Source organism: Panthera uncia, chromosome B1 (assembly GCF_023721935.1).
Source record: "Panthera uncia isolate 11264 chromosome B1, Puncia_PCG_1.0, whole genome shotgun sequence".
NCBI classification, from domain to species: Eukaryota; Metazoa; Chordata; class Mammalia; order Carnivora; family Felidae; genus Panthera; species Panthera uncia.
The window spans coordinates 133,099,377-133,125,234 of record NC_064811.1 but is presented as its reverse complement, the minus strand read 5'-3'; the positions used below and the strand labels follow the sequence as shown (position 1 = coordinate 133,125,234).

The window sequence follows — 25,858 nt, the reverse complement described above, 5'->3', positions numbered from 1 at the left end:
TACATAAAAGCATTTTCTTTTTCTGAGACTTTATATATATATATATATATATATATATATATATATATATATATATGAATGACCTCATCTTTTACATAGCAAATATTATATAATGCCCTTTACTTTCCTAAAATAAATCATATAGAATATAACCTACTTCCACACATAATTTATAACACACCAATATAATGCCCTAGATGTACTATTTAAAAAGTAACCTATCAAAATATATTTTAATACATAGACATTGAAACACTAGATTAGAACAGGAAATGTAACGGAGCAGGCAGATCTTAACATCTATATGCTGTCTGCAGGAATGCTACAATTACAAAGGAAGACGGATGCAGATGTACAAATGACTCAAATTCATGAATACAGTAGCGGTTGGTAAGGTTGTTTTCCAAATTTATGTTAATTCTTGTAAAAATTCTGAATCTTACAAAGTAAAGTCTTCCCTCGATTTACACAACAGTGGCATTCCTGGAAAATTCAGCATATATTAAAATCATGTGAGAAACACATTGTGCTTTTATGTAAAGCAGAATTAAATTCTTAGCCTAGATAATTATAAACAGGTTTTTCACCCACAGGACTGTCCGGCAGAACATTTATAAAAGTCATGCAGGAGGTGGGACAATCTCTCATTCCGTGGGGTGTCCCGTACATTACATGACCTTTCTCTTACCATCCTCGGCCCCCATGCACTATGTGCCAGTAACTGTCACCCACCATTATGCTAACCAAAAATGTCCCTACATTTCCCAAACACCCCTGTTGAAAATCACTGACATATATTATCAACTTGTTTCAGCATGAACTAATGGAAATGAGACCTCTAGGTTTTTAAGTTCTGAGATTAAACGTAACAAACCACATGCAGTACCAGGAAAATGTTCAAGATAAATTCAAAAGGTTTATTGCACCAAATGCCACAGAAAAATGGATCAAAATAATACATGAACAAGTTTTAAGAAAAAATTTCTATACATTGACACTGATATCTATTTACCTGATCAAAAATATAAAGACCTATCAATTTGTCTTACCGGAGCTTCAATAATAACAAATCCCAGAATTTTCTCCTTTTTTAAACACCACTTAAATGTAAGCATATTGCAACCTTGCTCCCAAGATATATAGTCACCAAACTTCTGACATTTAAAAATTAACACTCAGATGGGGGCTGCTTGATTTAGGCAAATATTATATTAAAATATCCCCTCCCCCACAGCACAATAAAAAAACAAATGGTTCACATTTATCAAGAGAAGCTAAAGACTTTTTCAATTTAATGGTGAAAGTATGCATGAACAAAATACTTTCAAAAGTACATATTAGTGGGAAAATCCAGACATTTAAAAGAATTTTAGGGCCGCTTTATATTCTTTATTTTTATGTACAACCAACTCTAGTGAAGAACCTAAAAAGCTACAGACTAAATTTTTATAAAATCTCAGGACCTAATTATAAGAGCCTAAACGACAGTTTAGTGTCACTTAGCAAGCAGGGACTTTCCTCCCTCCAAAAAAGTTACTTTTGAAAAATATGGTTAAGTTTAAAAAGTTGCGATGTGTAAACGGCAGTTCCATGGGATGTGAAAAGATTATAGTTACTTTTATTAAAAAACAGCACACTTCAGAAAAATGGATTGAAGCCTGTACAAAAAGCTATTTAACACTGATAAAAATAAAATACTTTGGAATTATGCACAAGTATGGAAGCTACATTTTAAATTTTCATTGTCATGTTTAAACGTACACAATTATCTTTACATTCATATCACTCGTCGATCTATTAAAAATAAAACTGCAACATGCTAGAAAGAGGTCCATCACAGTAACATTTACACACTTCTGCTCTGTCATGCCTCACTAGCTTGCTTAAAAAAGCAAGATGCTACAAAAGTTACACTCAACAGGTAAGACTTAAAAGTTGAAGAAACTCTAAAGGTGGAATCCTGTCAACTGAGGTAGTTTTCTTTTCTTTTTTTTTTCTTTTTTTTTGTTTTTTAATTTTAATTTTTTCTTGAAGTGGGTATTGGGAGAGGGTGGGATCCCTTTCTTGCCTCTTGGGCTAAGACAGAATGAAGCCACTGGGTGGTGTGAGTGGGTGTATCTCAACACAATTCCATGAGAGTTTTTTCTTTTCCACTTTTGGGAAGAGGCTGAATTTAAGACAAAGAAAACTTGAATGTTATTTAGAGGAGGATTATAAAAGAGCAGCAACATTCTTGGTCTGTTTTTGTAGGCAATAGATGTGAGGATTAGGTTCTGACTGGAATCCTGAGTGTCACTGAGACAACCCCCACATGTGACCCACCTGTAGTTTCCAACAGACATTTTCCAAGAGAGAGTTTTAGAACAGTAGATTAAGAGGCAAATTAAATTTTCTCAGGCTTTGAGACAACTGGGCTAAATTTTTATGTATGGAGTTTAGAATCAGCCATTTAAAGCCCAATTTCCCCCTATGTGGGTCTAATTTTCAACATGCCACTACGTACACATTTTGAATGAAACTGGTTCTGTATCTAGTTATTTTCTACGAAACCGTGGAAGGTGGTGGATGAGGGAAAGTGCTCAAAACGTGTAAACAAGGAAAAGGGAAATAGAGATGAGGGGAATACTCTAAACTGGTGCAGATGGAAATGATACAATGTCAGCTATTATAATTTATTCACACATAACGAGAAACAAATGATGAGTGAGCTGAGCCACAGGTGAGGTTCATTCTCTGGGTAACATAACAACAAGCAGTGACATCATGGACAGAGACTTTAGAACACCAAACTCAGATGTTAGACGAAAGGGATGAGAAAAACATAAAAAGGCTGGAAAACTTCAATCTTACGAAAGAAAGATATAGAATAAAAATTAAAGATCTTATTAAGAGCCTTAATGCACCCACCTACATTTCACATCATAAAAAAGAGAGAGAGAAGAAAAGGTAGCAGTTCTGACCTAATCCTAAAGAATTATTACACCCATTTTTCTCCATTGGTACTTGCATAATGAACTTGCATTTGTAAAAGAAGAAACACATTTATGTCACTTGGTGTTCAGAATCGGGACTGTATCAAATAAAAAATCTGAAGTCATTCTAAGCCCTAGAAGGAAAGTTACTTCATAATCTTGGGTACAAATGGATGCATGAAAAAGGCTGGAATTAATTTATAAAATAGTGTTAAGGAAATGAGAGCCTGGTTATAATCAACTGTATTCAAGATCTGCAAGGTGCTGACAATCTTCTGATTGGCTAGATTAGCACCGGTCTTTTAACAATCAATATTTTTAAACTCTCTTCCTTTACCTTGGATGTTGGGACACACTCTGACATGGTCAGAGTTCATGACCAGTACACTAAGTAAAGTTCCTTTTACATTAACAAAAAATTAAAGGTGTTTTTTTTTTTTTAAAGTGAACTATGCTAATAAACAATCCTTCATTGTGGCAGATTTTATAATGGGTAAATTAGTTTCTGGAGAGGTGTTTTGAAAAGGGCTTAGGCATTAGAAGGCACAGAGATGATAATGTAAAAATTTAGATCATTTATGGATTGTTTATAAATGTACAAACTAATTACTTTCATTAGTCATCCTGAACTGTTGCAGGTTTCATTTCCCACCAGGCCAGCTGTGCCTTTTAAAGTAGAAATAGTCATTTGTATTAACTATTTAGGAAGAAAGTGGCTTCGGCTGGAAGAATTTAGCAACAGAAACACTCTTGAGCTCATAGAAATAACTTTGGTAAATGGCCTCTCTTAAAAAGGCCGCTGAAAGCTCTAAAGTATGAGGATAAAATATATGGTATCAGACTGTGCACTCTGCAGCTATGAACTACATCTTGATGAGATTAAGATGCTACATTGATTCCTGGGTTTATTGCACCAACAATCCATCTCTAACCTACCTGTGGCTGCATCTGCAACAAGGTAAACTCCAAGAAGATGTGAAAACAGTGGGTCCCTAAAGCACTCTCTTCCCAACGGTCGATCCTCTTTCCTGTTTGGCGTCAGGCGGTAACTCCTATGGCCACCAGACGGGAAGACGGCACAATGCGGCTTGCTTTCTTTCACCTTTTGTCAAAAGCAAACCCTGCCCTGGAATCCAGACACCTTGTTCTGACTGTCTTAGGATAGCAAGTTACACTTTCTCCCATTTGGAGAGCTCACGCCTAAACTCTGAAACATTCTCCTACTGGAATGGTACGTACACTGGTTACCCCTGCTCCAAAGTCGCTTGTCGTTATTCTGCCCAAACACACAGGCGCTCTGGACCGACAGCTTAGTGTTTAGTGTAGTGTTTATGTCTTCTCCTACCAAAAAAGTCACTCTCTCTGTTGATTCATGGGTAACAAAAGGCCAAAAGTATTCTTGAAAAACACAAATGCCATTATGTCAAGTAAACCTAAGTCGTCCAACGAGGCATCCACTTGAAGCAACGAAACGAAACGAAACGAAACAAAACAAAAGCAGTGGAATGACGGTTTCTGTTTGCTCTTCTCATGCTTTTGACGTCACAGAGAGCTTTCTCCTTTCGCCTCCGGTTGAGAATCTGATTTTTTTTTTTTTCTTCCAAGGAAGAACTGTCCTGAGCTTTAGCTTATAAGAGTATCTGAGCGACGTAAGGAGAATGAGTACTGGCAATAGCAGTCAACAGAGGCAGGTCGTTTGATTCAATCCTGAATATTGAAAAAAAGAAAAGAATATTAAAGTAGCATGATTTTACAGTAAAGTATTATTGCTAGGTACCAAGTTTGCCAGATCATTGCTTAAAACTAACGATAAAGTAAGAGATGGAAAGACAATAAGCTTGTTCTTTTATTGTGATCTCCCAGTGGATGCCGCCCAAGGAGGCAGAGGAAGATGCTGGTGTGCTATGCCTAAGTGTGGACACAAGGCTGTTCTTCCCAAGGCAGAGGTCACTCAAACCCATAACTTTTCTATAGTCCCCGACAATTAATGTTTTCTCCAGTGGCTCATCATTCTTCTAGCCAACACTGCTGAGCGCATACTGAGATTCTGCACCTGGGCTCAAATCAGTCTTAGGATAATGAAGGTGGGAGCTTTTTCAAAACACTTGAGGATTTGTTCAACAGGTTACATGATTTAGCTCCTCACTAGGCATCTGAGCCACAGCATTCTGACAGCAAAGTGACACTAACAGATACTGAATCAAGAGACATCACAGCATCAAATGGACGTGGCTTCGGCTGCCTCTCTTACAGCAGAAGCGGCTACAGCGTGGTCACTGGCTAAATGCTGCCAAATGTCCTGAAAAAAATTAGGACTGCTTCAGTCCGTGGAATATGTCCTATTTTTTCCCCTTGAATTCCAAAAATGAAAAATTAAAAATAAAATTTAAAAAGGTAGCTGCCATTACTTCATGGAATGTTCTATGCTTTCTCCAGTAACGGTCCCTACAGATCTCCTTTCAGGCTACATAAGAAGTTCCTCAGTACCTTTTGTGCTGCTGGCTCTGACTAGGAGGGGAAGGGGCTAGAGAGGCTGCATGTGACCCCCACTAATCATGCACTAAGAGGACCTAGCGATGAGAGGGGTAAATAAATCCTTCTGGTCTTTCTAATAGAGTCCATGGACACCTGCCAGCCAGGGAAAGATCCTAGAAATACAAGTCACACATCTGGCAGTGGGGAGCCTAGTGAGCAGGACCAAAGTGTGAAGCCGGTAAAGAGAGCTAAACAAAAACTAGGAACAATAACAACAACAACAAAGAGATATGTTGCAAGTTAACTGCAAAAGCAAACGCCTAAAAAGGGAAAAATATTTTTTGAATAAAGTATGGAAAAAAAAAATGTATGACAGGAAATGCCAGAGTCACAGTACTGTAAGTCACATCCTGGGTGTGAAAGATGAAAAAGTCTGACAAGAATGCAAAGACCCGAGCCTTGAAATAATACTTTGATTAGCAGGCTTGATGGAGAATTTCAAGGCTGACATCATATATGCAATTTTTTCTTGCTCAAACTTAGGGGAATCCTCATCATAGTTAAGGGGGTCAATTCCCCATAAACACAGTGTCTTTTTGTTAGTTCTTTGTGGAAAAATTAAGCAGAGACTAACAAAGGTCATAATTTCTTCTCTGAGAGAAGTTCTGGCAAAGACCCTGTGGGGGACAATGTACATTATCAGTAACATCAATATGCCTCCTCTTCCAAAGGGCCTGTAATGGAGGAGGGGCAAGTGCTGTCACCCTGCAAACATGCAGGTGGCCCCTGAAGGTCCAGGATCACGGCCTTTCTTCCCTCCTCCAGGGAGCAAAAGGCAGGTCTGACAGGCTGCGCCTTCGACATCTTACTGAAATGACTAGAAATGGGCAGGTCCAGTAGGGTTAAATTTTTCACTTTCAAGCATAAAATAATCCAGGGAGAAGACTAACATAAAGTACCACTAGCTTAAAGTTCTGCGCTCGTTTCCAGGTCCGGAACTCCAGTGTCGGAGCTACGAAGATGGGAAGCAGCAGGGGCACACGTCTGATGACGTTTCAGTGGGGTAACAGGGCCCGCAGGTGCCGGGCGACACAGGCTACGTGGTTGGTGGGAGCAGCGTTAGGGTCAGCCCCATCACAGGGAGAAACGGCGGCACGTCACACAACTCACCCCAGGACGACACCTAATTCTTTCACATGGACTCGTGTGTGACCACGCAGATACTCAGACAGCATCTTACTTTTCAGGTACATCTCCTGTAGTCTGTCTTCAAGATGCATGATGCACTGGGGAGCCAACAACATTCAGGATGAGGGGCAGCATTCAAACCTCTGCCAATATTCTAAGAGCTGGAATTCTCTTCATTCCTTTCTAAGTACACACCTATAACCTCATTTCTTTCAAATACACATAAATATTATAGACCGCATCAAACCCTACCACTGGTAGGTATAAGGAAAGGTTTATATAAAACAACAGTTTACTTTTTCTAATGACTATTAAGATTTTCATACATATCTGCTAGTCTTTTTTAAAAAGCATTTTTAACATAGATGAAATCGTTCCGTTAAGTGCATTTATTTCCTACTTTTAAAAAACTTTATAATAATCCTTTCCCTATGTTATTAACAAATCTTTATCAAAGTAATTTTTATGGCAAAATAATTTCTGAGAATGTAAATTATCATTATTTGCTTATCCACATGGCAATCTGAGTTTTTGTTGCTATAATTTTTTAAAGAACATCTTTGTTGTCGTTTTCCTATATCTCAGATTATTTTGGTGAAATACATCCCCAAAAGTAGAGTGAATGGAACAAGGTTACTTTAAATTTTTTGTTTTTGTTTTTGCTCTCAAGACTGCATTTTAACTAGGTCTTTAATAACAATAAAGAAAAGGCAATTATTCTCAGGACATCTCTACCCTTGGAATTGTGTCCAACTTCATTTTTTAGAGAATAGCAACCATCTGTGTCTTTCACCAGAGGCAAATGCTTTTGCGTTTGGCAGGCAGAGCCATCCAAGCATCTTCAGTAAGACACCTGACGGCTTTGGCAAGGGTAATTCCATCATACATAATTTTCTTCTAGACCATTACGCCTGTTATTTTCAAGGTAAAAAGATTAACAGATGCATTTGAAAATGTTGATCTTGACCATCTGGGCTGATCAGTGACATGGAAAAAGTATTCGAGATGCAATCTTAGTTTTTCATTGGCTTAAAAATCTTTTAAATGTATTGTGCTGAGTAGAGGAAAAACAACTGGTAAGTGTCTAATAAGAGTAATAATTAAAGCAAGGAGGGTTTCACCAATCCTCATGGAAATGCTCCTCCAAGTAAGCAGAGTTAAGCGGTAAAAGGAGCTCCCGTTAAGTTTCAGTTTCTTATAAACACAAAGTTTTTAATAAGAGTGTTATAAAATATTAAAAAGAACATTCACATTATGTTGAATCCTTTGTTTTAAATGGTTAATTTATGGTGTTTTCATAGTCCCCATGAAAGCTGTATGTTGTAATGTGGAAATAAAGAGAACATTTGGTCTATATGGAATGTATACTAAACTCAAAATCAAATCATTTAGAATTTTTTATAAAAGGTCTGATTATCATATAGAACCACTTTGGGCTCTGCCCTCCCCTTTTTCTGGGATTTTATTCCTGAGATGGATTTGTTTAATTTTTAACTCCTGAAATTTTAAATAGCTACTTTCATTTTTTTATACTGAAGGCTCTAATAGCCATTTACTCATGTGTTTCAGTCAAGTGATTTTTAGGGAGAATTTTAAACTGCAAATGAAATTTTCTTTCAGCTTGGTTTTGTCAGGTTAAATAAGTCATTCCATTCATACTACTGAGTGGCTAAACATGCTTCTGTCAAAAACAAAAACAAAAACCAAAAAACATACTTTAGCCCAAATGAAGTAAAAAGAATTAATTATAGTGATTTATTGCTTGGATAACTAAGATGTCAAATGTAATAAGAGCTATATATTACAGAAAAAAATATGAAACATGGTAAATACTTAAAATAGTAAAAAAAAAAAAAAAAAGTATAAAATCGAATATATCTTTCTTTCCTTATAGAAAAGCAAAGTTCGGCCACTAAATCAGCATGATGCAGCTTGCTATTAGAAAGAAAAACTGCCCACAAATATAGAACAAAAGTAAGGCCGTCATAACCCGTAAGTGCTTCTCACATCACCCCCTGGGACAGAGGTCCTGCGAGAGTATGCTTCAGTATAAAGCCCAAATAAAGATTTTGGTGAAAAGGTGTTGTCAGTCATTAATATTATTCATGAAACTGATTATTATCAGTAGTCACACTAATACTACCTGTTTCCTGAGAACTTATCACATGTAACACTATTCCAAGTGCTTTACCTGAATCCTCTAATTTCACTTTCATAACCATATGAGATAAGCTCTCTTACTTCCTCAGCTTTACAGATGGAGAAATGCAGACCTTGAGAAGTCACACATCTAGGAAGTAGCAGAGCTTGGATATGACCCTAGACTACTGGATCCCAAAGGCCATGCACTGGCCACTGCTGTACCCTGACTGGTAAAGCATCTCACATGGGCATGGTGCTTTGGAAGTTTAAAAAGCAGTATCTCAGACCGAATTTTCAGAGCATTCTCACAACATGCTTGTTGAATGGATTCTACCTTTGTTTTACAAGTGAGACGGCTGAGGTTCAGAGATGCTCAGGACTGTCCACTGTCACACAACTCAACAATGGCAAAGCCTAGGCTTCACCTGGCTGCACTGCGGGGTCTCCCTGTCATGCCACACTGCCACAACAACCACACAGTACTTCAAATCACCTTCTTGAAGGCCATGAAAGTCTTGAATCTCTGAGGACTGTGGTGCAACGGTAGGTCACAAGATCTCAGAGAAATTGCCACTCCATTCATGGTTAGTGTAGGTAATTCACATTCAGCTTCTCACTTTGTGATTAAATAGCTCTGTACCTCGTGCGGAGGTAACGGATGCTCTGGTCTGGGAGTATGTTGCAGAGGGCAGCCGAGTGTAGGGGTAACAGCGGAGAAGGTGGGCGCTCTTTCACCTCAGTGCAAATCCCCAAGGTCAGCTCACTTTCATTCTTCCCAGCTATGTGCCTGTAAGCCTCTCTTCCACTTTTAAGACCTTTCTCCCTCCCTCCTTCCCTCTCAAACTACATTTTCTCTCAGTCTCTCTGCACATACACACATATATTTTTTATATATTCATTCCAGTGACTGGGGGAGAGCTGTTGATCATTTTCTAGGAGTTTATGAGCTCTATTTATTGCCTTTAATATAACGTTATGAAATCGATTTTAAAATCCCACCTGAAAAGGAACACAACTGATACCATCTTCTATGGGTATGGTACTTCAAAATTTTAAATGTTTACACAAATGATATTCTGTTTTATCCTTAACAATTTTATGAGAATGGTCCCTGAACAAAAGGAACTACAATCCCTTCAGTGACTGGTTTGCTTGATGTTGATCCAAAAAAAGGAAAACTAATGAGTTCCCTAAAGGAAGAATTTAAATTTCCTTTTATGTTTGATCCCTTCCCCCATACCTTATTTCCTTTACCGTATACCTTATCCAAAAAGATTTCAGTGTCACTCCGTGTTGTTTTAACTATTGTTACTGAAATCTATCCTGTTTGCTGGTTTTATGTTGCACGTTCCATTTTTACTTAGGTTAACGTACAATTATACTAAAAACAATACATTTCAGTCGTGAATTTATAATAAAAATATTGTTAAAAGTATTTTCTTAACTATATTTCTTTGGTAATACGAGAACAAGTACTTACAAAATCAGCAGGGAGGTGAAGCTTGTAAAGCTGTAAAATGGAGTGAAGTAAACTGGACACCTGACTAGAGACCAAGACCTCCTGGCCCAGTTTCATGCTGTCCGTCACTTTCCTCTGACTTGTGGCTACCTGGACACTCCACTTATCCGTGTCTGCGATAATACAGACAGCTTCAGCTATCGGCTCATCAAGCACTGGATGCTGGAAGAGAAACACAGTGGGTCAACTTTCCACAACACTGCCAAGGGGCACTCAAAACGTTCAGAATGCTTCCAGGTAGCATTAGCCTAAAAGTTCAGAAGTTGCTAGCGGGAGCTACAGAAATTTAGGGTATTAGAGTGACTAAAATAGTAGGAGTGTCCTCAACTTAACATTTAAACTTAATGTGATAAAAACTGCATTCAATCAATATTTCTTTCTTACACCCAGGAGTTACACCGTAAATGTTGTTAATGTTCACAGGAAAGCAAAAGGATATGTGCCCTCCCTATATTCCAAGATATTAAAATTCCTTTCCTTTTGAAAGATTAAACTCTCCTTTTAAAATGGAGACAATTAGGGGGCGCCTGGGTGGCTCAGTCGGTTAAGCATCCGACTTCGGCTCAGGTCACGATCTCGCGGTCCGTGAGTTCGAGCCCTGCGTCGGGCTCTGGGCTGATGGCTCAGAGCCTGGAGCCTGCTTCCGATTCTGTGTCTCCCTCTCTCTCTGCCCCTCCCCCATTCATGCTCTGTCTCTCTCTGTCTCAAAAATAAATAAACGTTAAAAAAAAAAATTAAAATGGAGACAATTAGAATAAGGTATAGGATTCTATTGCCATTTCTCCAAAAGAAGGTTAGGCAGGGTAACTAAATAAATATTCCCTTAAAGTTACAGCTTTAATGATTAAGCAGTATTTATTTAGTGACCACATGCTACATACATAAATCAACTCTCACAACCAACTATCTAGATGAGGCCAAAAGGCCAAAGGATGGCTACAGATGAATAACTTAAAATGCAAAATTCTCGGTAACTATGTAGTGATGGATAAAGCAGGCTGGCAACTAGTAAACTGTGCCACAGGGCAAACAGAGTCAAGCAGTCAAGGAAAGAAATAAAAAATCTAAGGTCTTGAAACTGGTCAAAGTGTAACTGCTTCATCACCAGCCCCTGGAATCAGGGCAATGTGGCTCATTGGGGGAGGTCATGGATGGAAGATTCTCCAAGCATGAGTTACTTTAGAAGGGCTGCAGATCCAGGTATGATAACAAAAAGGGACAGAGAAGTTGGCTCAATTATTCTAAAAGGAGATACTTAAATGGGTATGAGAAATATATTTTAAAAAAATCAAACATGAAAAATGAGCATTGGCCTATTTATTTATTTATTTATTTATTTATTTAAGAGAAAGAGAGAGCATGTGAGCAGGGGAGAAGGGCAGAGGGAGAGAGAGAGGAAAAGAGAGAATCCCAAGCAGGCTCCATGCTCAGTAAGGAGCCTGACATGGGGCTCAATCCCATGACCCTGGGATCATGACCTGAGCCGAAATCAAGAGTCAGACACTCAAAAGACTGAGCCACCCAGGCAGCCCAGCATGAGTCATTTTTAAATCACTGGATCAAACAGGCAGAATTGGAGGTGGAAATCAGAGGAAAGACTAAAGACAAAGTGTCCAAGGGTTGGGACAAACTGACAGGAATTGGTGGGCCCATTCCTTGAAGGAGGGGGCTAAATCTTTTCTGCCTGTATTCTTAGCCCCTAGCACAGGACCTGGCATTTGAGAAATGTTACTAAATTAAAATGAGACAGGTTAGGGGCATTTGGGTGGCTCGGTTGGCTGAGTGTCTGACTTCAGCTCAGGTCATGATCTCACAGTTGGTGGATTCCAGCCCTGTATCGGGCCCTGTGCTGACAGCTCAGGGCCTGGAGCCTGCTTCGGATTCTGTGTCTCCCTCTCTCTCTACCCCTCCCCCGCTCACACTCTGTCTCTCTCTCTCAAAATAAATAAACATTAAAAAAAATATAAAATGAGACAGGTTATACAAGCAGATGAGGGAGTTGATGAGCATCCCGTACCCCCTAGCACAGCACGGTATTGCTGACTTTTATGTTTACAGGTTCCAGAACAGAGAAGAACCAGCCTAACAGTTACAGAAGAGCACCTTAAAAGAAATACTGAAGCATTACACATTCTCAGACTACTAAATGTCTAACACAGAGCTCCCTGAATATATCCACCAGACAACCCAATGTTTCCATCTAACTATATCACTTTAGTAGCTACTCACTTATTTACTGAATAAACACTTTTTAAAGTAAATGGAAATAGAGGAAAATGTAAATAGTCAAGAAAAAAAAAAGAAATGCTGAAATGATAAAAATATCACGAGCAACTACTTTAGCTACAATATAAAGAGCTCCAGGGCTACTGGCTCTCAATCACTGACCTTGTCTACACTTCTGTGGGGTCAGAGAGTTGAAGCTTAAGTTTCGATAATTCTGGAGGTTTCTGATACACATCTTTCCAAAGAAAACACAACCTCACTAAAGACAAGGCAGTTTAAACATATTACGATTTGGCTTATTAGTCAATCTCTAAGCTTTTAGAATTTAAAGAACTCTAAGATCCAGAAGACCATGTTTGGATTCATCACAGAAATACACAGCCACACACACCCTATGCACTGGTATTCAATTTAAAATTCCTCTTACAACAGGCTCTACTTTAAAGGCATATGTAGAAGTACAATAAAAAACAAAAAATTACATGTATCCTTCTTTTCAACACCAATTTCTTAGCCATATCTTTTTTTTTTTTTAATTTTTTTTTTTTTTTAAGTTTTTATTTATTTTTGAGACATAGAGAGACAGAGCATGAACGGGGGAGGGTCAGAGAGAGAGGGAGACACAGAATCGGAAGCAGGCTCCAGGCTCTGAGCCATCAGCCCAGAGCCCGATGCGGGGCTCGAACTCACGGACCGCGAGATCGTGACCTGAGCCGAAGTCGGACTCTTAACCGACTGAGCCACCCAGGCGCCCCAATTCTTAGCCATATCTTAATCATAGAAGTAATTAATAATGAAATCTGTCAGGGAGATTTTTTTTTAATGTTTATTTATTTCTTGAGAAAGAATGAGAGGCAGAGCGTGAGCTGGGGAGGGGCAGAGAGAGAAGGAGACACAGAATCTGAAGTAGGCTCCAGGCTCTGAGCTTTCAGCACAGAGCCCTACGCTTGAACTCATGGATCACGAGATCATGACCTGAGCCGAAGCCAGATGCTTAACTGACTGGGCCACCCAGGCACCCCCAAACACTTTTTAAAAATGTTTTATTTATTTTTTGAGAGAAGGGAGGGGGAGAGAGAGTGAGAGCGCAAGCGGGGGAGGGGCAGAGAGAGAGAGTGGGGGACAGAGGATCTGAAGCAGGCTCTGAACTGTCAGGCTGACAGCAGTGAGCCTGACGTGGGGCTCAAACTCACGAACCATGAGATCATGACCTGAGCCAAAGTCGGACGCTCAACTGACTGATCCATCCAGGCACCTCTGAAAGATTCAAACACTTATTAAAAGCCTGACCCACCCATATACTATTCTTAGGGTTTGGAGTTTGGGCATGGAGACTAGAAAAAAGAGAAATGGGCAGGAGAGGTAAGGCATGGCTGCATCCTGATGGAGACTTTGGCTTCGTATGGATCTTAAGAGAAGGAACACATAATATGAATAGCTATCAGCAAGTATGATTACTTAGTAAGATTCCTCTTCTTAGTATTAAAAAACCCTTTAAGGGGTGGGGGGCGCTTTGTCAATTTGACTAAATATCATCAGAACACCCATCATACATTTACCCTTTTAAAAGTTCTCCTCCCAACCACTGTGTCTGAGATTAAACGAGACCTCTGATGTTTGAGTTTTGAATGAAAATCTGAAGCAAATATTAATATTAAAAACAGTCATTTCCCCTTAAAATGTTTGTTTGGTTGAAAACTTCATAAACCTTAGAGACACTGTTATGTATCAATTTTCCTTTTCTCTCTCGAACTGAAGAGAAGCAAATTCAAAGTAAGTTTCTAAACCACAGGGTTCGTTAAATTCTCTTATCAGGATAAGCCTGCAATGTTTCTATATTCTCCATAATCTGAGATGTCCAAAACCGCTGCCTTAGGCCTGCCCCCCCCCCCCCCCCACCCTGACCATCCACCCTCCCCCTCGCCTCCCCCCCCCCCCCCCCGCCGCCCCCCCCCCCCCCCCAGCCCATGAGTGCCCACACTCCAGATGGCACTGCAGAGCGGCCGGCCCTCTGATCCCTAATGCCCTCCCGCCACCTCTTCCAGGCAGCTGCCCACCGTTCCTGTGCCTCCCTCGGAAACGTGACCAGACAATTCAGAAACTACAGACAGGGACTGGAGGATGTGAGAGCACTGCAGATCAGTAGAGCTGCAGGCGACTGTGAGGCTGGATGGTCAATCTCCGTCGCAGGAATGAGGCAGTGGCAATAAGCCATTGCCTTTTGTGCCTTGCTCTGCTCTGTGAGTTAGAAACAGTCTTTAGGGGCGCCTGGGTGGCTCAGTCGGTTAAGCGGCCGACTTCGGCTCACGTCATGATCTCGTGGTCCGTGAGTTCGAGCCCCGCGTTGGGCTCTGTGCTGACAGCTCAGAGCCTGGAGCTTGCTTCAGATTCTGTGTCTCCCTCTCTCTGACCCTCCCCCGTTCATGCTCTGTCTCTCTCTGTCTCAAAAATAAATAAACGTTAAAAAAAAAATTTTTTTTTAAAAAAGAAACAGTCTTTATTTAGTTCCACGTTGTCAATATCCCATTTATCCAATCTACTCTCCTGTGAAGATTTCTCAAGATACAGTGACAAATGAAATGCTTTATATTATATAGATCTTTAAAGGTTTCTCAAATATTCTTTGGCTATTACATTTTATTGAATCAACAGGTTAAGCCTGGTTAATTCACAGCCACTAAGGATGTGTGGGTCTGTTTCCCAGGAGTGTAGATGGCTGCGACATACCAACTTCAGCATTCTGGAGTCGATCTCTGAGTACCCAAATATGCTGCCTTGACCTACACATGCGTGACTTCCGCCTAACTTAAGCTTGCAGAAACAAGAAATGTCTATAAGGTTTGAGTCATCAGAAGAGCCATGGTTCTGATATTTCAGTGAAGGGCAATGATAAGACAACTGCAAAGGCTCTGAAGGAAGACAGGGCTGGGCTTGACCACTGCCTCTGTCACACACTAGCTGCAGGACCCTAGCAGCTCATTAACCGGGGCTTCAGTTTCTACATCTGTTGTAAAAGATGACCTACTTCACAGTTTCTGTGAAGTTTAAGTGAGGTTAAATTCATGGAGGTTTTCTGTGAGAAAAACGTATATGACACTTGTAGCACAGATACTAATTCTCCATGTTCGATTTGCTCTCTTACCCCACCCCCTGTCTCTATTAGTCATGGCCGCTGAACCCTCAAACTTCCTAAAACACCACGTTATCATTTCTCTCACCAACTCAGAAATGTACTCTAGTCCCTATCACCCAAATACCTAAGTTCAAACTTTTCTTTTTCCATACTTAAAGCTCTTCACAATCTGGGCCAGATCTACCCACAAATATTTACTTCCAGGACTTTCTAAGGATCCCCTGCTCCAGGCTGAGAGGACTCCTGCCTCTTACCTCAAGCTGTGCCCAGAATGTTTCCCCTGCTACCTTCTAAATGTTTCAACCTTTCAAGGACCCAACTTGGGTCCCATCCCCATGCCCCACCTCACCCCACAGCAAGACGTCTTTCCCATATTCACTGCTCTTCCTTTGACTTCTGAGAACTTTTGCAATCTACATTTTGACATTTAATCACTGTCTTAACTGGTTCTCAGTTTCACATCTGTTTGCCTACTCAGTGATTATGTAAGTAACTCAAAGAAAGAAATCACATTTTATTTTTCTTCTGTAGCCTCTGAAATGAGCATAACAAAATGCTAGGCACGTGCTAAGTATCTAATACATGCTGGTTCTGTTGAACAATTCTCTATTCAGATTTCTTTTTTTTAATGTTTATTTATTTATTTTTGAGAGCGAGGAAGAGAGAGAGTGTGTACATGAGCAGTGGGAGGGCAGAGAGAGAGGGAAAGAGAGAATCCCAAGTAGTCTCTGTGCTCTCAGCACAGAGTCCAACGTGGGGCTCAAGCTCACAAACTGTGAGATCATGACCTGAGCCTAAATCAAGAGTCGGACGCTTAACTGACTGAGCCACCCAGGCACCCCCCTCTATTCAGATTTCTTTATTTTTGGTTTCAGTCCAGTTCCTATTAAGTCATCTGAAAAATTAATATATTTCTTTTCCATGTACCACATTTAAATGACATTTTACACGATCACCTGTTTTTAACATAAGAGCAGGAAAATACCATCCTCACTTACACGCTTCCTATAATTACTTATTAATTCATCACGCCATTTTTCCTGTGGGGTGGCCAGGAATGTAGCACTGCTCTACAGATAGAAACATTGGGGACAAAAAATATAAGAGTTTATTAAATATCTTGGTATGTCAGAATTAGAAGCTAGCACCTCATGCAAGTGTTTTCAACTTTTAGCTCAATGAGTCTGCCAAGCCCCCTAACTTTGAAATCCTAGGACTGTATCAGGATGGAAATCTTTTGGAAGATAAGATTGCAAGAAGTGTGAATGACAGTCTGAACTTAAGGTCAAAATAGGAGAAAATACAGTTGCCTCTATTATGACTTCCTCATATTTATGCTGTTGGCACTGCCCAATCCATACTCTGAACTGACCCTTTATCAGTCCTTAAAGATGTGCAGCCCACAGGTGTATTATAGACAGCAGGAGTGTAGACAGATTCTGTACTCATAACCAGCTCTAAAATCTGCACACTGGTTATAACAGTGCAGATTTGATTACTAGGGACAAGCCACTGTGTGGCTTCTTTCAAACATAAAAAAGCAAGTGATTTATGATTCAGTATTGGAAGCAGCGCCCTATATCTTTTATTTTTCTTTGAAATGTTCTGAATAAAATGTAAGATTCTTCAGCATCATTTGAGTATCAATTTGTTATTCTATATGATTCCGGTACATTTTATAACTTTATTAAAATAAATTTGAATAAGAGGATATCACATGACAAAGTACCTTTCAAAAAGATTCTCAGCATTATGTTACAGCACCATGACTTAGTAATATTAGCCTTTACATAGCTTTAAGTAACCCCTTTCATTGGTCATACAAAGACAATGGGATGACTAAGGCAGTGAAGCTACCCTTCTCTGCACTTGCTCTTGGTTGAATGCCCTCAGATCCCCCTTTTTATTCTTCTACCTCATTAGAAGTGAAGGCCCACCTGCATAACCATATCCTCCCCGCCTTGGAACCGAAGACTTAAGCAATGTGAGAGAGTCGTTGGCCAACCCACCCCACTTCTGGATGGCTGAGCACCACATGTAAGGACTGCAGCTATGTGTGGATTGTTGACCAGTGGGGTTTTTTTCTTTTTTTTTTTTTTTTTTTTTTTTTAGTAAAACAAGCAAACAAACAAAAGTCCCCACAAAAAAAACTAAAAACCCTTCAGTATCACACACATTCAGAGAAAAGGGAACTTGGATATCGCTCACCATTCTTAAACACTTCATCTGGCCTATAAAATGATGCAGAATACTGTCTTTTACTAAATGATCGGCATCTAGACTTTCCTGACAGCAGCTTTACCAAGAAATGGGACAGACAGAACCTCCTGTGGTGGCAAAGCCAGCTTTGTCTGTAGGTTAAGATGCTCATCAACATAATCAGCCAGAAGAATCTTCAGTTTCCTGAAAGAGCCACAGCGTCCCCCTTTGCCCCACTTCTCGCCCTTCATTCTGCTCGCTCCCTACTGACTCCCTGGTATAGGCATCGCTTCCAGGAAGTCCTTCCACACCTATCCTGTGTCTCCCACTGCAGTAGACTCTACCACACTGTTTTTACTGCTTATTTACTTCTTTGTACTTCCTGTTATAGATTTCAAACTCCTTGTGGGCAGGTGCCATATTGTCTCTTGGGCTGTTTACAAGAGTTTTCTTTGTCTTTTGTGCCCTGTAGCTTAAGACTCCCTGATTGGGAGTCAGTGTGCTTCTTTAGTCTGAAATACCACAGCTGTTCTCTCTCTTCAAATATTGTTTTCCCTTGCCTTCTCAGTTCTCACCTTCTGAATATGCTATCAGATTTTCTCATTCTAGCCTCCATGTCACAAATTCAAATTCTCTCCAGTGGTATTTAATCTACTCTGCTCTTTAACTTATTCCTTGGGACTGAACTCTAATGGCCATATTTTTCAGTCTTAGAAGTTCTTTTTAGTCCTTTTACAAATCCAAATCATCTTTTATCACATCACCCCATCTCTTTTAAGGTTCCGATTCCTTCTTTTTTATGACTGTAACCATTTTTAAACACAGTGACTTAACAGTTATTTCAGATTGTTCTAGGAATGCTAATTCTCCAGCTTGTATTTGCTTACTCTCCCTCATCATGTTTTCCTCATACATGGTTTGTAATCTCTGAACATGAGCCCATCTTGCTGGCGTTATTTATGTCCTATGTGTATCTCTTGGAAACAGGTTCAATGGCAGTCACTAATGGTTTAAGAGTTAAAATAAAGTGGAGAAGAGGAAACAAGCTGGTGGTTATGAAAGCACCCAGTGTGCTTCCTTCTGCCAGAGTCCTAGAGGTTTCTATGCTTCTAGATTTTATATTTATTTCTTGGGCAGGGATTCCCAAATCACTTGGGTAGAATAAATCTGGACCTCCAACCCACTCATAGAATGGACCTGGGACTTTGATATCTCATGGGTGACTTCATTTTCTCCCACCCAAGTTTCCAACTTGTTTCTTTGCTGCTTTGCTATTTATGGCTGGAATTTTCTAGTCCCCCTGTCATGGAAGGATAGCTCTTTGAACCTCTAAGGAAGGGTTCATGTCCATGTCCCAAGCCTTTTGTGTATATGGGACCACATCTTTCATCCTGAGTAGATCTTAGAAACTCAGCACTCAATTCCTAGGACCTGTATCCAGACTGAAATCTTACAGAGCCATGGTTATATCAGCCCAAACTTACTTGTTCTGGCTTTGATTTCAATTTGTTTCTGGCACAAAAGGATTTTCACTTTTTTCCATACACAGGTATTATAACAATGGGGCTAGGTGGGATGGTAATATTTTACCCATCATCTTTAAAGTTTTAGAGGGGAGGCACACCATTTGTATCAGGGCAACATGGTGCTGGACTCCTCCAACCTTACACCTGGACTGTGCCTATAAAAACAGCACCCAGCACACAAAAAGTACTAAGTATTTTCTGATAGAAAGTAAATCTCCAAGGCATGACTCTCCTCCTCTTCCCCAAAAGCCATCTCCAGCCTCCTGCCTCATTTTTGGCCAAACAAGTCAGCCAGATCAATGACATGCCACCATCAGACTTCTAGTTTATACCCAGCACACTGTTAACATATAAAAATACCAGAAAAGGTAATAAGTAGTATTATAAATACTAAAAAATATATATAATTACAACATATAAAAACATAAGCAATTTGTTTATCAGAATATTTTTCTCTTGGAAACAGACTCAATGGCAGTCACCAAAGGCTTAAGAATTGTAATGAGGTGGAGAAGAAGAGAAAATCAGTCATTATGGACCATGGACATTGCTGAGGGATACTGGTAGGTATATCAAGGAGGGGGCTCTGGGAAGCCCAAAGACATCATTAAAACATAAGGACCTGGTGGCAGAGGGAAGGAGGGGAGGGTCTGGTGAGGTGGTCTGGGAGAGGCAGCAAAGGAAACATCTGACCTTCTGTGGGTTTGTGCCTGCGGCTGTGATCACCAGGCTCACTGGGCTGACACCCAAGTTCAGCCTACAGATTTATAGATACAGTGTGCAATGTTGGGCACAGCTTATATCAGGCCTGTCACTTGCTTAGAAAAGAAACAGTTTAAAGTCTAGGAAAGGTGCTCAAGGTCAAAAAGAGTTATCAGACTAAAGTTATGTGATGATGTACATGACTCCAAAATAAAACGCAAGAGAGTTGGTAGCTTTTTTTTACAAAGAATGGCATAGATGTTCAGAGACTTTGTACACAGTGAAAAAAATTTCAGAAAACTTTGAAAATAGCCATGTGTCTAACATTTACAAAATGTAAGAGAATTAAAGCCTGAGAGACCTATTTTATTCTCGTTTAGGTAAAGGGCCAAAGGCATCATGTCTAAACATGTTACTCTTCCCTTCAATTTTTAAAAGACTATCTTCCACTTCTCTTTACTTCAGAAGAAGACACACTAATCATCATAGTTTTAGCAGTAAACACACACTCCTAAATCCAGTTCTGTAGGAAACAGTCAACTACCATCACTGAGCACTTTCTATGTACACTGGGTGAGGTGCTGGGAACATGAAAGGAACTAAGGCTCCCTTCTCTTCTCAAGGGCCTGCAGCCCTAGTGGTAGAAAGATGCTGGAAACTGAACAAAGGTGTGGTGCAATGTGCTAAGGAGGCCGCAGGTGTCAAGTTCTATCTGGGGGGCAATTCCAGCAAAGGAGTTAAAATAATGGAAAACTATTAGAGCAGAAGAGTAAATGATCACATTCAGGATGGGCAAGGGCCCTCCGTGGCACTGTATGAGACGACTGAAAGGGGCAGAGATTGGATGCAAGACTTCTAGTTGGGAAGGTTAAGGGGAGCTTAAATAAGATTATATTGTAGTCACTGTGAGAAGGAGAGAGAATCACGAAGATTTCAGATTGGAGTTGACAATACCCAAAATGATATATTTTTCAAATATTAAAAAAACCACAATCCACAATAAAATGTACATTTTGCCATCATAACCCTACATACACACTTACACATGTGTGAACATGTGTGTCCATACACAAATGTGCGTGTGCACATGCACACACACACACACACACACATATATATAAATATATAAAGATTTCTCGACACAGTAAGACAGTGCTGTAGGCCCAAGGCACTGTCATTCTCATTATGCAACTTAAGAAAATGAAGGCAACAAGAGGTGTTCTCAAATAGCAGATTTGCCCTACATGGATGTTTCTTTTGCAACACTATTGATTTTAAGGTTGTTGTTGACTTGAGGCACCTTAATGCTGTCTGTATTACTTAGGTAATGATTTACCATTTGATGTGACTTTCTGTTCTTTTGTAGTCTCCCTGGTTGATTACACTGCATGGCATAATTAGGTATTCATGAGCATATATCACAGCCAAGCTCTTAGCAAAGCTCCTTATCTGTGCTACTGATTTCTGCATGGTATTTCTGGAGTCAATCTGTTGCTATCTTAAAATTAAATGAAAGAGCCTGCAATATCCAACTGGTAATTTTGTTTTCTAGATTATTCTGTAAAATGCCTGAAGCCCTGGAACATAGTTTTCAAAAAAGCATTACAATGTAATGTTAATTTTGGTCTTGATGACCCTACCCTGCAGTTAGCTGCCTGGCCTGCTCCTTGTGATGTCACCAGCAAAGAGAAGTGGACGCTTTTAGCATGGAATGAATGTGTGCATGTGTTCTGTTCCGTTATCTCCAGTAGGAGTGTCCCGGGAAACTCATTTACAAAGCACTTTCACATATATTATTTTAATAGCTAACATTTATTGGGCATTAGTAATGTGCCAGGCACTGCGCTAAACACTTGATATGCATTATCTCAGAGTTTTCAAACCAGACCTGTAAGTACTATTCATTTTTCAAAAGCTGAAACTGATGCTTAGAAGAGTAAAGAAACTGCCCGAGGCCACAAAGCCACTAAGTAGCAAGCCATGATTCAAATTCAGGTTTGTCTGTCGTTAGAAGCCAAACTTTTAACCACTGGATTATATTTCATCTGTTCCTCCAAATGCATTTTTTTTTTTTTTTTTGAGGCTTAGTGATGCCAACTGATTTACCTATCAGCAAATGAGTGGTAACACTAAAACGTGAATCCAGCATCAGAGTTAAGTCAGTGCTCCTCCCCTACTATGCCATAATTTAATACCCCTAACATTGCCCTGGGCAGCAGTATTCACAGGCAGACAAACACACCAGAGGAAAAAAGGGGAGAGATAAAGCTACTTGAGGGTCATAGGTACAGCATGAAGCTGGCTCTCTCACTCTGTCTCTCCCACTTTAACATTTAAAGTCAAAAGGAAAACAGAGAAAGAATGCACATTTAGATATGGCAGGAAAAAAATGAAGCTAAATATTACTTTAGCCTAATTTAAGGCAGCTGTATAATCTACATGCTAGGAGAAGACGGAGAAATAGTTCAAATGACAGAAAAGAGGTAGTGTATGGATTAAACAAGAACATGTGTTTAAATATTTAAAGACCATCACAAGCTTGATATGGAAAAGCCAATAGTAAAAATGGAAATAAAATAAAGTTAATATGTCTTTCTTTACTGAGACTGGAATAAGGAAGAACATAAAAAGAAATTCGTAGTATTGGAAGCTCTAGAATGCAATCCCTCGATGAGAGAAGAAATTCCACAAACTAGTTTATCATAGTTATAAAAGTGCACATTTACATAAGACAGATTTTACAATCCACTCATGCATAGGTCTAGAAAATAGATCGATAACTTAAATCAATTGCTTTCAAACAGTTAATAAAAATCCCTTTGCTAAAAACGATTATGAATATCAAAGCCCAATGAAGTCTTGCATGAACACTAAAAATTATTAACGTCCAAAAAATAGGTTTTTGAACACAAGTTAAGTAAAGCAATTTATCCCAATCTTTTATTCCTTAACAAATTATCATTCCAGCTCTAACTGTGGTCATGAACATTTGCTCTTGGATCTTTGCTTCTTTCTCTGGCAACATACCCAAGAATTTAAATAATTACTAGACTTATAGAGCAAGTGAATTCAATATAATGTTAAAACCCTAATTTATTTTTCAACAAATATTTGTAAATGGCAGTTGAGAGTAAGGCTATTTTTATTTAAACACTGTCCCAGACCAGAGTCCCCATGTGAGAGGCAGTTTAAATGGAACACTACTTCAAAAACAAAATTCATTATGATGAATGTGCCAAGTGAAATTAGAAATCTACTAATGCTAATTGGATGCAATCTGAATGCATTAAACTTCCGAAGATATTTTTATGAACCCTTTGCAATTTCCTATTAACACCCATGCATGGCTGCACTTTGGATGTACCCACAATTTGACACAATATAGGTTATTATGCTTAATAACTTTCGATCTCTCGGGGTGATTGCATAGTCTGAAAAAATGAGAAAAGCTACAGTGTGAAAACACTACTTCTCAAAGGAAGGGAAAATAATATATGAAAAACCTTTGAGAGTACAAATAGAGAAAACATGGATTTGTTTTTTTCAAATGTCAGAATTACAGAGCTCACTGGTCACCATTAACACCTAATATACAAAACACTGGAACTTGTCAGCCTGTGGAAAATAGTGTAAAAAAAAAAAAAAAAAAGTCATGAATGGTTTTCCAGATAAGCTCAAGGATGGTTATCAATCAATTATATTTCCATAGTGGTAAGTGAGCCAGTCCAGGGCATTTGCCACCCCCCCCCCGGTAAGATCAATGGCACTGAAGACAACTCAACCAGATCACACTCGCTCTCTTGGCGCCTCTGTCAGAAGCAGGACACTGGGCTTCATGCAAGAAGGGTCCAGCAAGCAATACCGATGTTCTTACAGATCAAACTGATGGCAGAACAGAGAGGAAAACCCCACAGGTTTTGCATATATGGATATAAACACATAGGCAGCCGACAGAAAAGGAGAAGAGGGCCTCTACCTCCCTGCCTTCATGCTACCAATAGCTACAAAATGTACGTGAGTCTAAAATCACGGAGGCTTCCGTGGTATGAGACAACCTAGACAGATAGGGCACTGTTCTTACCCTAATGTCACTGACGTAGGGATCACTCACATGATAAACAGGTATGCAGTATTCACTACAACTCTGAAAACAAAATGTTACGACATTTTTTTTTACAGGAGACAAAAGTAACCTCATAGCTTCATTCCTGGAATATCCTGGTGCGGGGTGGTGTCTGACCACAGAGCAGGGTGGGGTTAGGAATGTTCGGGTATAAATGTGTACCCTGGGCTGGCCTCCCCAGCTTCCAATGACCCCCTCCCCATCTCTCCTCCCACCCCATTCAGGGGGGTTATGAAGACATCTGTTTCACTACTGAGCTTTTCTTCCCATTTGACACAAATATCTTTAGCCTGTTTAGCCTGTGTCTGATGTATGTTTAGTCTTCACAGAGGAGATGCTCAAGGCCAAAGATAACACGCGGTGCCTTCTGTTCCACCTTTCAAAAACTACTTGTTGGTCGAGGAGGTAGGTAACAAGCCAAATTCCAATTTTCTTAATGCAGTGAGGACTTTCCCTATCGCACAAGATACATTATGTTTCCGGTGCAAAACATCTATTTTTGCACATCTGCCCAATAGCAGCTCAATTAAAACCAGGCCCATCAGATTGACACAGTTTCCTTAACTGCTCAGTTCCTGTCATGCTGCAGATAGCAGAAAAGCACTTAACGGCAGCCACAAGGCAATTTTCCAGTAAGACTTGTTAATCTTTATACAGTCATCCTCATGCAGCCATCAAAGTGAACTTAATGACAAATCAGTTAAAATAAATTACTTTTAGGAACTTGTAAGGATCGGATAAAAAGCAAACCATATGTGACATCTCTTCGGTCCTCCCCGTGACGGCATATAATTGTCACCATCTGTGCTGTTTATTCTATTTGCCCGGCCCGTCCGCCCTCCAGATCCACTCTTTGCCCTTGTCTGTCTTGTGCAGGCCCCAGGAGGCCGACCTCTGTGGACCTCGGGACTGTATCTGCATCAGTTTTGACCTTGCTCTCTGGCTTCCAGCTGGGCTCAGCCAGTGAGAGGTACAGAAGAGCTCAGAGGTTGAAGGGAAAGGGTGTCAGGGAGTTATCCTTCACCCTCCCCAGAGCTCATGCAGCCAGGTGGCTGCTCTTCCTGCTCCAGCTCTCCACCGTTCTGGTGTCACTGCCCCCCCGCCACTTATCCCTCAGGCCCACATGTGCCCAAAGCTCCCAGCTGCTGCTACTCCCTGGGTGCTTCACCAACCCTTGTTGATTGCTGTAATCTCACCCGCATCTCTATAAACAATCCTGTAACCGCACCCCCTTCAGTCTAGACACCTGCTGCTGGCCCAGACCCTGGCGGACATATTGTCAGCAGCCAGAGGCTCCAAGCTGGGATTACTTACATGGACTGTGTGGACCAGATCGGCCACCAGACACTGCTTCAGCTTCTCATCGCTGCTGGTCCCATGAAGCACCAGATCAGGCACGTACGTGGGGCAATAACCCGCCAGAAGTGAGCGGCCAAAGTTTCTTACATTTGTGTTGCTAATGCTCTGAGACCTAAAACAATATTGGCCCATTAGAATACACAATTAAAAATGTACCCCCTTCTCGCATCACCATTGGCACAAAACCCCCAATAACACAGATGCAAAAAACAGATTCATGGTGGTCCGTTCCACCAATCCTCCAGTAAGTGGATCATTGACATGGGAAGAGCAAGGGGGTGGGAGGAGAAAAAT

General features: G+C 40.2%; 2 protein-coding genes across 10 annotated transcripts in view; one reads left to right on the top strand and one right to left on the bottom strand.

Annotated features, from left to right (window-relative positions):
- The window catches only part of CB1H4orf45 (chromosome B1 C4orf45 homolog), a 99,457-nt gene extending 90,760 nt beyond the window's left edge, over positions 1–8,697 (top strand). The window contains exons 5-7 of one of the 3 annotated variants that reach the window (XR_007457924.1): positions 6,438–6,510; positions 6,695–6,892; positions 8,530–8,697. Coding sequence is in view for 2 of the 3 variants with exons in the window: in XM_049631249.1 (XP_049487206.1) it covers positions 6,438–6,510; positions 8,530–8,561 (105 nt within the window). In the remaining variant the exon portion in view is untranslated. The remainder of the gene's footprint in view (positions 1–6,437; positions 6,511–6,694; positions 6,893–8,529) is intronic. The other 2 variants (XM_049631249.1, XM_049631250.1) reach the window with 2 other exon arrangements.
- Positions 897–25,858, bottom strand: part of FNIP2 (folliculin interacting protein 2) — a 132,525-nt gene continuing 107,563 nt past the window's right edge. For all 7 annotated transcript variants that reach the window (XM_049631240.1, XM_049631242.1, XM_049631245.1 and 4 more), the window contains 4 exons: positions 25,520–25,676; positions 10,258–10,458; positions 6,618–6,733; positions 897–4,679 (listed from right to left, as the gene is read on the bottom strand). In XM_049631240.1, coding sequence (XP_049487197.1) covers positions 4,601–4,679; positions 6,618–6,733; positions 10,258–10,458; positions 25,520–25,676 — 553 coding nt within the window. In that variant the 3' untranslated portion in view covers positions 897–4,600. The remainder of the gene's footprint in view (positions 4,680–6,617; positions 6,734–10,257; positions 10,459–25,519; positions 25,677–25,858) is intronic.